Source organism: Myxine glutinosa, chromosome 14, assembly GCF_964187855.1.
Source record: "Myxine glutinosa chromosome 14, kmMyxGlut1.1, whole genome shotgun sequence".
Classification (NCBI taxonomy): domain Eukaryota; kingdom Metazoa; phylum Chordata; class Myxini; order Myxiniformes; family Myxinidae; genus Myxine; species Myxine glutinosa.
Genome location: NC_136274.1, coordinates 73212975 through 73226434, shown reverse-complemented (window position 1 = coordinate 73226434; position 13460 = coordinate 73212975). Strand labels below are relative to the sequence as shown.

Sequence of the window (13460 nt, the reverse complement as noted above, 5' to 3'; positions counted from 1 at the left end):
AACTTTGAGGGCAACAAAAAATGAATGAAACGATGATTAATGAGTTCACATAAGTAAACAAGCAGAATGTTTGTGTTTTTCTTTTAATATGAAATGTTATTGTTAATAGCAAGCTTTTTCATCACCGAAACTTTTTCTCTGTCATTCATCCTCCAGTTTCGACAGCACAAACTTTCTCCCTGCCTTCAACAACAACTCTTTCCACCCATCCCATGCTTTTTATCTTAGGATCTTAAATATGGATGTCTGAAAAAGTCTAGTTTGCAAAGGTTGTTTGCACACAACAATCAAATCTCCCCATCATTGTGCAGTGTCATATCCCTCCATGTCATTACCTTGCCCCACATCTACAAGCCCACCCCCTTCCAACCCCACCCTTCCTACGTGTCCCCTTCGTCAGCATCCCTCCACTTCATGTCCCCCTTTCTGCATTTCCCCTCTCACCCAACTCTCTCCAAGCTTCCTCCTCACCCCACCCTCTCAAAGCTTTCCCCTCACCCCACACCCTCAAAGCTTTCCCCTCTCCAAGCTTTTCCCTCACCCAACTCTCTCCAAGCTTCCCCCTCATCCCACCCTCTCAAAGCTTTCCCCTCACCCCACACCCTCAAAGCTCCCCCTCACCCCACCCTCTCCAAGCTTCCCCCTCGCCCACACTCTCAAGGCTCCCCTCACCCCACTCTCCAAGTTTTTCCCTCACCCACACCCTCAAAGTTCCCCCTCACCCCACCATCTCCAAGCTTCCTCCTCACCCCACACCCTCAAAGCTTCCCCCTCGCCCCACCCTCTCCAAGCTTCCCCCTCGCCCACACTCTCAAGGCTTTCCACCAAACCCACTTTCTCAATGCTCTCCCCACTCGGATTTCCCCTCATCCTGCCTCCTCTTGGATTCCTCCTTGTCCCGTTCATCTTGGCTTCCTCCTCTTCTAAGCCATCTCAGTTTCACCCTCGTCCCACCCCCTCACATCTTCCTTCCAGAGAATTCCATTCAGAGCCACACGTTGACTACGACAGGAAACCTCGATTGATTCTGCAACTGGACCGGACGACATCAGCTCACGTGTCTGAAAAACCTTCTCTGCTGCTCATGCACATCCTCTTTCTGCAATTTTCACCCATTCATTTGGCCTTATTCATCTTCCATCTGTTGGAAAATCCAAAAACATCACTGCGTTACATATAAAAGGGGAAACACCGAATCAGATTAACTGCAGACCTATGAGCTCACTTTCAATCAATCTGATTTTCAATCAGCAAGGTCATGGAATCCATCATTGCAGTTAACATGAAATCTTTCCTCTTCTCCAACAGCCTCATCTCAGATCACCAATGTGGATTCATACCAGGTCACCGTACCTACCTTGGACGGAGTCCTTTATTCTCCTCTCCCTGTCAAGACTGCAGTACCCAATAGTAGTGTTCTGGGACCAGTCCTATTCCTGATCTTCATGAATGATCTCTCTGACTTAATTAAAATCCTCTTTATATATGTGGCGATGACACCACCCTCTGCCGTGACATCCCTCATCCTTCACAGGCAGGCTGCAGCCTCTTCCCTCTCCTCAGACCTTGACAAAAATCACAAACTGGTGAAACACTCCAGACAAATCTCAAACTCTCCCTCGTTCTCTCCGAACGGACCATCTGGCAAACCCCCATCTACTACCTTAACAATGCCCTTGAGGAAGTTCAGTCTTTCAAACTCCTGGGTCTCACTTTCAGCCACGATCTTTCTTGGGCAAACCACATTTCAAAGTTGGCCTCCAAAGTCAGTCACCGAATGGGTATCTTCCGTCACACAAAGTCCTTCATTGGCACACCTGAACTCCTATCCACCTACAAGGCGTTCATTTGCAGCATGTTGGTGTACTGTCCTCTCCTCTGAACTGGCTCCCCTGCTTAACATCTTGCTCAGCTTGACGCTGTGGAAACCAAGGCCTTCAAGACCATTGGAATGTCCTACGTTGAAGCTGGGTCTATGGGTCGATCATCACCATCACAGACAAGTCTGTGGTCTCTGTCTTCTACGGCATCCTTTCTGGTCTGGCATCCTCTGCCCTTTCCTTGATTTGTCACCCCACGATTGCTGCAGGGTTTACCTGGTCCACCATCAAATCCCTTCTGGTGAAACTATTGAAATCCAGGTTTTCTGCTCACCTCTACACCTCTTGTTTCTCTTTTTCCCATCTGTCGAACAAACTTCCACATTCTCTTCAATCGCACTCTTCCCTGCAGGTCTTCAAGATGGCTCATCACCATCTCGGATCACCTCCAATCCAAAACCATGATCTTTTCGACAATCATTAACCCCACCACTCCCCTCCCCACACCAAGCTATACTCGTCCACATTACCAGTTTTCCTTCCTGAGAGTTTCCTTCTGTATCCATCATGTCCGTCCACCCCATGCATCCTTTCCTGCCCCTGTTCCTCCCGACATCCATTCGGTTGTCCAAGTCTCCTTCCCTCCATCTTGTCCTTCAACTCTGCTGTTGGTGTCCCCCTCCCGCTCCCCGCCTGCTCCCCTCTCTCCGCTGTCCTTTTTGGCCTGTTATGTCTTGATCCGATTCAGTGTACTAGCTCTTCCATGGGCCTTAACTATGTATTGGGAAAAGGGTGAAAGAGACATACATAGGGTATCGTGTGAAGGGCATCTCTCCATACGCACAACTTGGCAGTTGCTAACCAGGAACCGCCAAAACACCTTATGCTTACATCAATAATGAAATAACTGCCTAATCAACACCTCAATCATTTTTTATAATTTAATTTTCCCATAATATCACCAGGGCCGCAGAATGAAATGTGTTCATGCAGTAAATTGATGAATTTTGTACCCTGTGATCAGGCTGGTGGTGAGTGCGCCAAGTTCCAAAAACAGCAGCGGAGATCTTCAAGGGAAACTGTATAAGTGTCAGGTGGCACCCTCTTCTCCTGGCAGGTGCCAGCAAATCTCTGCCACACGTGAGTTGCGGTGAAGAAAACCACATCGCTGGGAGAAAATTATTTTTTATCTTTTTCTTTCAGAACCTTTTTTTTACTTTCCATTCAGTTTCGACTTTCGTTTGGGTAAGCTGTTGATTTTAAGGGAACTGTCACAATGTATTACAACTAACCCTGTTTGGACATGAGTATACCGAACCTTTGCCGAGTGTTGGTGTCACGGTTAAGGTGGTTGGCTTCTTTTTTTTTTTTTTGCATACAAGATCGAGGGTCGTGGAAGAGCCAACATTAATCACAAAAAGACAAACTGACACATAAAACATAAGATAAAGGGAGCGGGAGACAAGATGGGGAGAGAGAGGGAAGCACACAAGTACAACAGAAGAGAACAGGGACATCAGGAGAACTGTGGGAGGGAGAGGGCTCGGGGGGAGAAGGCATGGGAAGGGTGGATGGGGGTGTGAGAGGTATAAAACACATGGACTTCCAGGAAAGAAGTCGGAATTAAAAAAAAATGGATCTGGGGTGAATTAACCGGGGTAGAAAGATGAAAGTTTTGGATGAGGGAAGATAAGAGATGGTGGTAAACAGCTGTTTTAAAGACCTGGATGAAGGTGTGGGATTGAAGAGTGTGAGGGAGTTTGTTCCAGAGGCGGGAGAAAAGAGGAATGAAAGAGGGAAGGTGAATAGAGTGAAGGCTTAAGATCGCAAGGTCCTGAGTCCAAGCCCCTGTCATCCTTCCGAGGTCGGCAAAATGAGTACCGGCTTGCTGGAATAAATGAGCCATTCGAGTGTCCTGCATCGGAGGGGCGACCCATCCAGGATTGTGCCCAATGGCCTAGAAACTGCTCCGGCAGCCATATGCATCTGATGATGCAAAAACGAGTGGTCTTCTTCACAATCATCATACCTAACCCTAATAGAATATGTCTAACCCAAACCATGTTTTTGTTAGACGAGTACTGTTGAAATAATAGAAAAGTCGACTTTTTGAAGTCTAATGTCGATTTGCATCAACGGACAGGTAGAATGATGAATAGAATCAACAAAATATTGATTGAAGTATGCCAACGATTTTTTGCGGAAGGAAACAGAAGATGACGTTTTACCCGCTAACTCTTTGAGATCCTCCCACCCTGAGACGTTTTCCCCACACTAATTCCTCATTGCTCCTTTATGTACCATGCTAAGTTTTCTTACAGCGTCGTTGATGTATCCATAAAAAGTGTGACGTTCGAGGAAATGACGTTGTTGGGAAAAAAAATTCCCACTTAAAGTAATCGAAAGTCGAATTTTTTTGCACTTAAAACAACTTTAATCAGTCTAAAAAGCACATTTTTGTACAAACTGGGCACAAAGTCCCTATGCACGCAGTTAGGATTTAGTTAGAATTTATCTGTATGCTCCCCTCCATTCTCTGCACAAATTTGAATTTTTCTCCATATTCTTCTGGACATCTTCTTCCATGTTGAGGGTTGGAGCTCATAAAAGCAGCCCCTGACAGCTGTTTTGAGGTCTTCAACTGTTGTTAGGCGGAGATGAGAAATTTCCTCTTTCACAATGCCCCAAAGCGAGTTATGTCACATGTTGTTAAGTCCGGACTCCGAGGAGGCCACACTATCTCAGCTCCATGTCTAATCCATCGTCCACTGAATTTGTCGTTGAGATATTCTCTAACTGTGAGAGCATAATGTGCTGGTGCACCATCTTGTTGCAGGATAGCTGTTGCCTCTCATGCAGTTGTGAAACAAACCACATCTGAAGCATGTTCAAATAAGCAGTGTGATTGACACTTGTATCGAAATAATATGGCCCTATCAAGTGATCTTCTGAAATTGCTGCCCACATCATGACATGAGGAGGATGCTGTTCAATTTCCTCTTAAAAATGAGGAATTTCTTTGCACCAAAAATAAACATTCCTGGATCGATTGTTGAGGTAATTAGCACACTCATCCGAAAAAAAATACGCTTCTCGTTGATTTAATGGTGGGAAATCGCTGCAGAAGAGTCTTGCAAGTGACTTCACGAGTGGCCAAGTCTCTATCGGAAAGCTCATCCACACATCCAGGCTTAAATGACTTCAATCCCAGATCCTTCTTATGCCTTTGCTGACCAAGTCCCCGGAGGCATTATGCTTTCAGGTTGTCCGTCCATCCTTCCATGATAGGTTTTCGTTACCACGATAACTAGAGAACAGCTAAAGATGTCTTTGTCAAACTTGGCACAGGTGAACCAGTCATGGGATTCTGACCAAATTTGGTACACTTATGTAGAATGATGTAAAGATGAACTGATTACATTTTGGTGTCAAGTGGTAAAAGTCTTTAATAGGTCTATAACTTCAGAAAGGCTGAAGTGATCTAATTCAAACATAGTACAGGTATGTACAATGATGTAAAGATTAAGTGATTAGATTTTGGGGTCAAAGGTCAAAGGCCAAATCTGTAATAGGTCTATAACTTGAGAATGGCTGAAGTGATCAGATTCAAATTTGGTACAGGTATGTATAATGATGTAAAGTTCAAGTGTTTAGATGTTGAGGTCAAAGGTCAAATATCAAATCTGTAATAGGTCTATAACTTGAGAACGCCAATTCGGACATTGGTGGATACTCGAGGCATCTTAACCATTTCATTGGAGTTGCTTGCTTAAGCTGCTTGGTGAGCGCTCCACAAGCAGCTTGGTAATGGAATACCCTGCTGTTCACCATTCTCTTACTTTTCATTTGCTTTGTTAGCCTTTTGACTTTGATGATTACTTTGAGTGCTATTCGTACGTCCGTGAAGTTAGGGCCCATTTCACTTTACTCATTTCCCAATTAAAAGTGTGGATTGTACCATGACAAAAAGGGGGAGTTGTTGATTGTACCATTACAAAAAAGGGGGTTGCTTCTAATACACCAATACAGTACAGTACTACAGCCTTATTCCCAAAATAATAATTATATATGTCCGGAGATGGGGTGGGAGTCCAGAGTTGCGTGAGAGGAGGGAGGGGAAGAAGTGGGGTGGTACTCCGGAAGGAAGAGAATGGTGGGGTGGGAGGCCTTTTGCACCTGTTGTTAAGTTTGCCAAACCCTCATATTCTACGGTGCTGCCTTTCATTCCTCTTCCCTCATGCTGCCTGCCATTCCTCTTCCCTCATGCTGCCTTCCCATCCCCTCCTCTCTCTACTGTTGTCTGTTCCCGCTCCACTCCCCATTCTCTCTCTCCCTCCCACACCTATTTCTGTCTCTCCCCCACCACCCCTGTTTCTCCCTCAATCCCTTCGTACCCCCCCCCCCCCCACTCTCTCCCTTCTCCCATCCTCCCTCACCCTCCCTTCCCACTCCTCTCCTCTCCCCCAATCTCCCCACTCTTTCTCCCCCACCCCTTTCTACTCTCATTAACCCTCCCCATCCCACGCCTTCCTTTCGAGGTTATCATGTTTTCTCCCGTTTCTCTTCACCTATCTTTGTCATTTTTCTTTGTTCCGTTACTGTTTCATCTCCTGTTTTCCCTTCCTGGTGTTTCAGCCCCATTTCTTGCTGTGTTTGAGCTTGTATCCAGGTTGATGACTCCCTATGTGCTCCTCCACCTCCCTTCCTCTCTCATTCTTCTCCTCACCGAATCTTCCTCAAAGTGCTCTCTGCGCTCATCTACCCTGCTGTGGGGATGTTTCCCTGCTTCCTACCTTGTTCTTGCTGTTCTTTTCTCTTCTATTCTGGACTGTGTTCTGACCAGTGGTGTCGTTCCAAACTTGAAGGTACCGAAACCCTGTAAAATGTGTCAGCCGTGATTGCTTAACGTCGCTTTTCACTTCACGTGTGGCAGTAATAACAACAACCTTGATAACATTGGTAACATTGTTCTCTTTTTTGTGTGGTGGTGTTTGGTGCGGTGTGGGTGGGTGGATTTCAGTGCCCAATGATTTTCTGCAAGTGAAAGATCTGCATCTCGGACTCACTCTGGTGAAAGATACAAGTTCGTCACGTGTTTTGGTAAGCCCCTCCACTTCTTATCACAAAGGCTTGTGGTAACTATATTACCAACACAACCACCACCACCACACTGTCTTTGACAAGCAAATGTGGCCAAATATGGCAACTTGTATTTTTTTGAAAATCAGTCACATAAATCGACCTTTAATTTTAATTTCTGGTCAACAATTTAGACTGAAAACTGGATTCCATCCTATTGGTTCACGAGTTATCAAGTGACCACTATATTCGTCATGTGTGTGTGTCTGTCTGTCCGCGTGTGTGTGTGTGTGTGTCTGTCCGCAGCATAACTACCCGATGATATCATCCGATCTTGATGAAACTTGGGTGGGAGGTTGATATCATGATCTAGTTGTGTACTGCTTAGAGTGGGCGTATTGCGCCCATTGTGGGCGGAGCCACGCCCGAAAAAGATGTATTTTTCGGGATTTTTTTTTTTTTTTTTTTCTTTTCCCAATTTCAATTTTTTTTCAATTTCAATTTCAATTTCAAATTGATTGATAATCAATTTCAAGCTACATCTTCTCCGAGGGGTTTGGTGCAATCTGACAGGGGTTTCGATATTTGGTTAGGCCAATGTCATGTGCCTAGCCCCACGGAGCTCGATTTTTCATTTTTCAATTTTTTTTTTCATTTTTTTTTTTTCATTTTTCACCGAATTTTCGGTATTGTGGAGCTAACTAACCTCATAACTGATTTATACATTATTTTCTATCTCATTTCAAGGTCAGTAACATTCGTTTTGACATTTCCGGGCCTGGCCTGCCCGGGCCTGTTTCGGTTATAGTCCGTCCTTTGTCATTGAATACCGCTCGCTCGTGAACCAACGTCATCTCCTGACTTGTCTACAATTTAGACTGGATTTCATCCTATCTACAACACTCTTCCTTCTTTTTATCAATGACCTTCTTTCTTCTACAAATATCCAAATGCACTCGTATGCTGATGACTTGACATTACATTCCTCCATGGTTTCCCATCTGCTCCATCTTCCCTCACTCAATCTACATCTCGTTTCATCACAGCCACCACTTTAAATTCGTATTGGACAACATTTCCCAATGGGCCAAATGTAATCAGGTTATGTTTAATGCTTCTAAAACTCAATTTCTTCCCATCTCTCTCTAAAACTCCTCTCAACTTTCCAATCTCCTTTGAAAGCTCCACAATTACACCATGTGATTCAATAAACTTACTAGGTATTACCCCAACATAGAATTTATCCTGTAATCCACACATTAAGCAAATAGCTAAGTCTGCCATGAAGAAACTAGGAGTCCTGTTCAGATGTTGAAGATTCTTCTCCAGTCAATACTTGCTTCAACTATATAAAGGATTGATTCGTCCTTGTTTAGAGAACTGCTCTCACATCTGGGAAGTTTCTAGTTCCACATACTTACTGGCAGAATTGAATCCAAAGTAATCCGACTTATCAACTCTCCCAATCTGACCTCGAAATTCGACCCACTCAAATTACGCTGCAAAGTTGGCTCTCCTCTTTTTTACAGATATTATTTCGGTTTCTGCTCCCAGGAACTTGCTGCTTGTGTACCTCCACCATTAGCGAGACCACAGAATACCCGACAAGCCACTACATCACATGATTATTGTGTGGCCAATGGCAACTCAAGGGTGGGCCGTTATGATGTTTGTTTCCTCCCCTGCACTGCCAAACGTTGGAACTTTTTACCTTTTCGTATATCTCCAAACACTTATGACCTTCCCCATTTCAAAAAGCAGATTTTTTTTTACTTCCTCAAAAACTCTAAGACTATTCTGTTTCTTCACTTTTCTATCAATGCAGCACTTATATTTAAGGCCTGGCCTTGATGAGGACTATATAGTCCGTGCCTGAAGACTTCGACATAAAAAAACAGCCTCCGTCCACCTCCGGTGGTAGAAGTAACAAAAGTGCACAAGTTCACTGGGTGAATGCTGAACAAAGACTAAGGTTTGGCAGAAATTCACTTTAAAATAAAAGAGAAAAAGTTCACCGGTGGATGCTGAACTAGACTGAGGTTTTCCGGAAATTCACTTCCCAATAAAAGTGTGTAGGTTCACTTCGTGGATTCTGAACAAAGATTGAGGTTTTGTGAAAATGAACTTCTATATTAATGAAAGGCAGGGTGTGCACGTGTCTCCTCCATAACTCCAATACCATGAAATCAAGCAGCCCCAAGCATTGCGTGCATTCTAATTGAACTGCAGGGCAGTGCATGAATGAAAACTGGGTGTGTTTAAACATTCCTTTTGAAGATAATTTACTCCAAAGCTCGAAACAGGCTTACCTTGGTCAGCTTGTGTTCAGCTTGTGTTCAGCTTGCTCAGTTTGGGGTCTTAATTCCACCATTTTGTACAACAACAACAACATGCATTTTAAGGCCATTTTCCCTGCGAGAGCAGGGGTTAGCCTTGCGGTCCCCATGACAATCTTCTCCATTTTGCCCTATTTTCTGCATCTCTCCTTGTTAACCCCCTTGCCTGCATTTCTTCTTCCACCATCTTTAGCCAAGTCTTTCTTGGTCTTCCCCGTCCTCTAATTCCTTCTACATTAATTTCCATCACTCTTCTCAACCAGTCACTTTCATCCTTCCTCAACACATGACCAAACCATCTCAACCTGTTCCTCTTAACAGCATCAATCACAGGCTCTATTCCCATCATCTTTCACAATTCATCATTTGTCTTCCTCTCTCTCTCAACGATACTCTGCACATCCACCGAACCATTCGCATTTCCACCCTTTCCAGCCTTCGTTGCTGCTCTATGTTCATTACCCATGTCTCGCTCCCATAAATCATAACACTTCTCACACATGCAGCATACACCTTTCCCTTCAGCTTCAACGACACTCCCCTCCTCATCAGCACGCCACTCAGTTCCCGAAACTTCTTCCATGCACATCTCACTCTTGCAACCGTTGCCGAGTCTGATCCACCTTCTCCATTCAGCATGTCTCCGAGGTAGCAAAATGTTTTCACACCTTCCAGCATGTCTCCGAGGTAGCAAAATGTTTTCACACCTTCCAGCTTCACGCCGTCTCCAAGATCCAACTCAATATTTCCTCCATCTGCAGCTCCCTCTGTGCACACCTTACATTTGAATGTAGCTGCCACACTGGTTAATGACCCTTTCAGACCACTACATTTTTGATGAACCCACTCAGCGCACATTGTACATTGAATGGAGTTCACTCCGACACCCTTCCTACACACAGCACATGGCCACTTCCCAGTTCTTTCCACCTCACCACATGCTTTACCACTTGCCATCACCTTCGTCTTTCCTATATTCACCTTCAGACCTTTTGTCTCCATACATTCCTTCCAATTGTTCATCTTTTCCTTCAGTCCATCCATACTTTCCGCAATCAACACCAGATCATCTGCATACAACAACTCCCACGGTAAACCCTCCTTTATGTTCTGAGCCAGCGTTGGAACTTTTGGCACACCTCCATCACAACTACAAATAGTAGTGGACTTAGTACCGACCCCTGATGGACTCCCACCTTCACCTCAAACTCACCACTGTTCCCGTCCTTCATCCTTACAGCTGTGCGCGCTCTTTTGTGCATTGCCATCACAACTCTGATCAACCATTCCACCACTCCTAACTTCTTCCTCAATGCCCATGTCAATACTTTGCGTGGAACCCTATCAAATGCTTTCTCCAGATCAACAAACCCAAGAAACAACTTCTTCCTCTTCTCCATGTACTTCTCCTGCAACTGCCTCACAATAATGAGTGCGTCTGTCGTTCCTCTTCCTGGCATAAATCCAAACTGCATTTCGTCGATCTTCACCTTCTTCCTTATCCTCCTCTCCAACACCCTTTCCAATACCTTCATTCCATGCTCCAATAACTTTATCGCTCGGTATGAGCCACACTCCAGAGGATCACCTTTCCCCTTGTATAGAGGGACGAGGGTACTCAGTTCCCAATGCACTGGAATGTGGCCTTCTTTCACCACCAGATTACAGATCTCTGTCATTCTCTTCACACCCCAACTTCCTACTGCCTTCAACATATCTCCCACAACTCCCGTCGGCCCTCCCGCTTTTCTACTCTTCATTGCTTTTATCGCTTCCTCAACTTCCTTCTCAGTTATCTTCTCTGCCGGTCCTAAAACTGGGTTACTCTCTATGTTGCCATCCCATTCATTCTCTGTATTCAACAGCATTTCCATATATCTTTTCCATCTTCCTTTAATTCCATCTGGGTCCACAACGATTTGTCCCACTTCATCCTTCAAGCAACTCACCCCCATCACATCACACCTCTTTTTCGCTATCTGCTTTGCAATCCTGAATACCACTCTCTGACCATTTTGTACACTCAACTCAAATATGCCTGGCCTCAGAATAGGTCGGTTTCTGTACAATAAATATTTATATCGACAAATGGTATCGCTGATTTTCATACCTACGAATTGCTGTATTCCTGTATACATTGCAATGCTTATAAACGCCAGTGTTTGTGCCTTTATTTAAAACACAACAAATTTTATTATTCCCTGCATTTTTGGCAATACGCGACAAACGGAATACTCGACAAGCCACTACATCACATGATTATTGTGTGGCCATTGGCAACTCAAGGGTGGGCCGTTATGATGTTGGTTTGTTCCCCACCACTGTAAAACTCTGGAACTCCTTATGCTCTCATGTATTTCCAAACACTTATGACCTTCCCCTTTTCAAAAAGCAGATTTCTTACTTCCTCAAAAACTCTGAGACTATTCTGTCTTTCTTCACTTTTCTATCGATGCAGTTATTTTATTTAAGGTCTGTCCTCGATGAGGACTCGTGGTCCGTAACTGGAGCCTTCAACGTAAAAAAAAAAAAAAAAATGTAAAGGCAATGTTGATTTGGTTATCATAAAATGAAAACCATGTACTGTACTCTTCATGACTGTCCACCGTTATAATTTACTTGAGTGCTTGAATGAAGCAAAAATGTTTTCTTTATTGGATTCCCCGAAAATACAAAAGTATGATCTGCAAGTTGGTTGTATTGAACAATACTCCATGATATCACTGATTTAGTACCCCACACATCAATAAGTGCAAGCTCTGGACTCAAATAACCCATTTACACTGCATGAATCATTGTGGTAGCTGACCTTCTGCTTTTAGCAGTGGGAGATTGCATATTTTGCAGACAAACGGAAATCTGGAAGTTGCATCTTAACTTCAACATCTTGTTTTCTGGATACAATTCAGAAATATCATTGAAACTGTATTAGGGATGTTGAAACAGATTGGATGTGTGGCAAACTGGCCATCGCCTTCTTTTGAGATTATGTATACTAACGAAAAACATCCATCCTTAGGAATGGGTTAATTCCCCCACCATGATGTTCCAACATAATTTCCCCAGAATTATGAATCGATTAACTTCACCAAAATTGGTATATATTTGCAGGAGCCGTGCTATGCAACCAATATTGTTGTGTCGCCGGCGATTGAGATCACCTGTGACAGATAACCGAAAAGGTCTTTAATTCCGAGGCGAGCAGCTGAAATTGGCGGTTGGTTTGTCGCGCGTGGGATGAAAGGAAGTGAAGCGCTTACCTGAACAGAAGCACATGGGTTTATACCGAAACCACCACAAACAGACACAACAGTAAATTCAACAAATAATTTAATGAAAATAAATCCAAGACGAAAATGTCAAAATTAATGTTGAGGTAAAAACTATAATTTTAACCGACCACACATGCAGATTCAAATACGTACACAAAGGGAAAGGTAAATTAAGAGAAAATCCCCCCTTTTTGCCGGCACTCGGCTTTGGCCTCAACGAGGACTTTTAGGATCTTGAAGGCTGTTGAAACTGGTGAGGTCGGTCGACGAAAGAACCATGCGTCGAAACGCCCCAAAATGGCGCCGGTCAATCACGAGAGTTAGAGCACATACAGCCATGGCCAAAAATGTTGGCACCCTTGCACTTTTTTCAAATAACGCAATTTTCTCTAAAATAAGTTGAAATTGAACGTATTTGGTCTCCACAATTCTTTATTTCACTGTTAATATTACAGAACCTTTGTTTTTGATTCAGAACTTAATATATCCTTTTAAATCAGAAAATAAAAAGAAATGGAATTGACAAAATTATTGACACCCGAGACTTAATATTTGGTAGCACAGACTTTGGACAAAATAACTGCAGTCAAGCACTTCCTATAGCCATGAATGAGCTTCATACACCTCTCTACTGCCAGTTTGGCCCACTCTTCTTGTGCAAACTGCTCCAGTTCTCCCAGATTTGAAGGGTGCCTTCTCTCCCAACTGCTGTTTTCAGATCTCCCCACAGGTGTTCAATGGGATTTAGATCTTGACTCATTGCTGGACACTTCAGAACAGTCCAGCGATTTGGCTTGAACCATTCTTGGGTGCTTTTTGAAGTTTGTTTGGGGTCATTGTCCTACTGCAAGAACCATGACCTTCGACAGAGACCCAGCTTTCTGACACTGGGTTGAATATTGCGCTCCAAAATGCCTTGGTAATCTCCTGATTTCATGATGCCATGCACGCAT

The 13460-nt window shown here is 43.8% G+C and overlaps 1 protein-coding gene across 1 annotated transcript in view; it reads left to right on the top strand.

Annotated features, from left to right (window-relative positions):
• LOC137415355 (integrin alpha-M) overlaps positions 1 to 13460 on the top strand; it is a 393088-nt gene that overhangs the window by 159715 nt on the left and 219913 nt on the right. Inside the window, exons 11-12 of the mRNA XM_068100954.2 lie at positions 2845 to 2960; positions 6841 to 6920. Of these exons, the coding sequence (XP_067957055.2) occupies positions 2845 to 2960; positions 6841 to 6920 (196 nt within the window). The remainder of the gene's footprint in view (positions 1 to 2844; positions 2961 to 6840; positions 6921 to 13460) is intronic.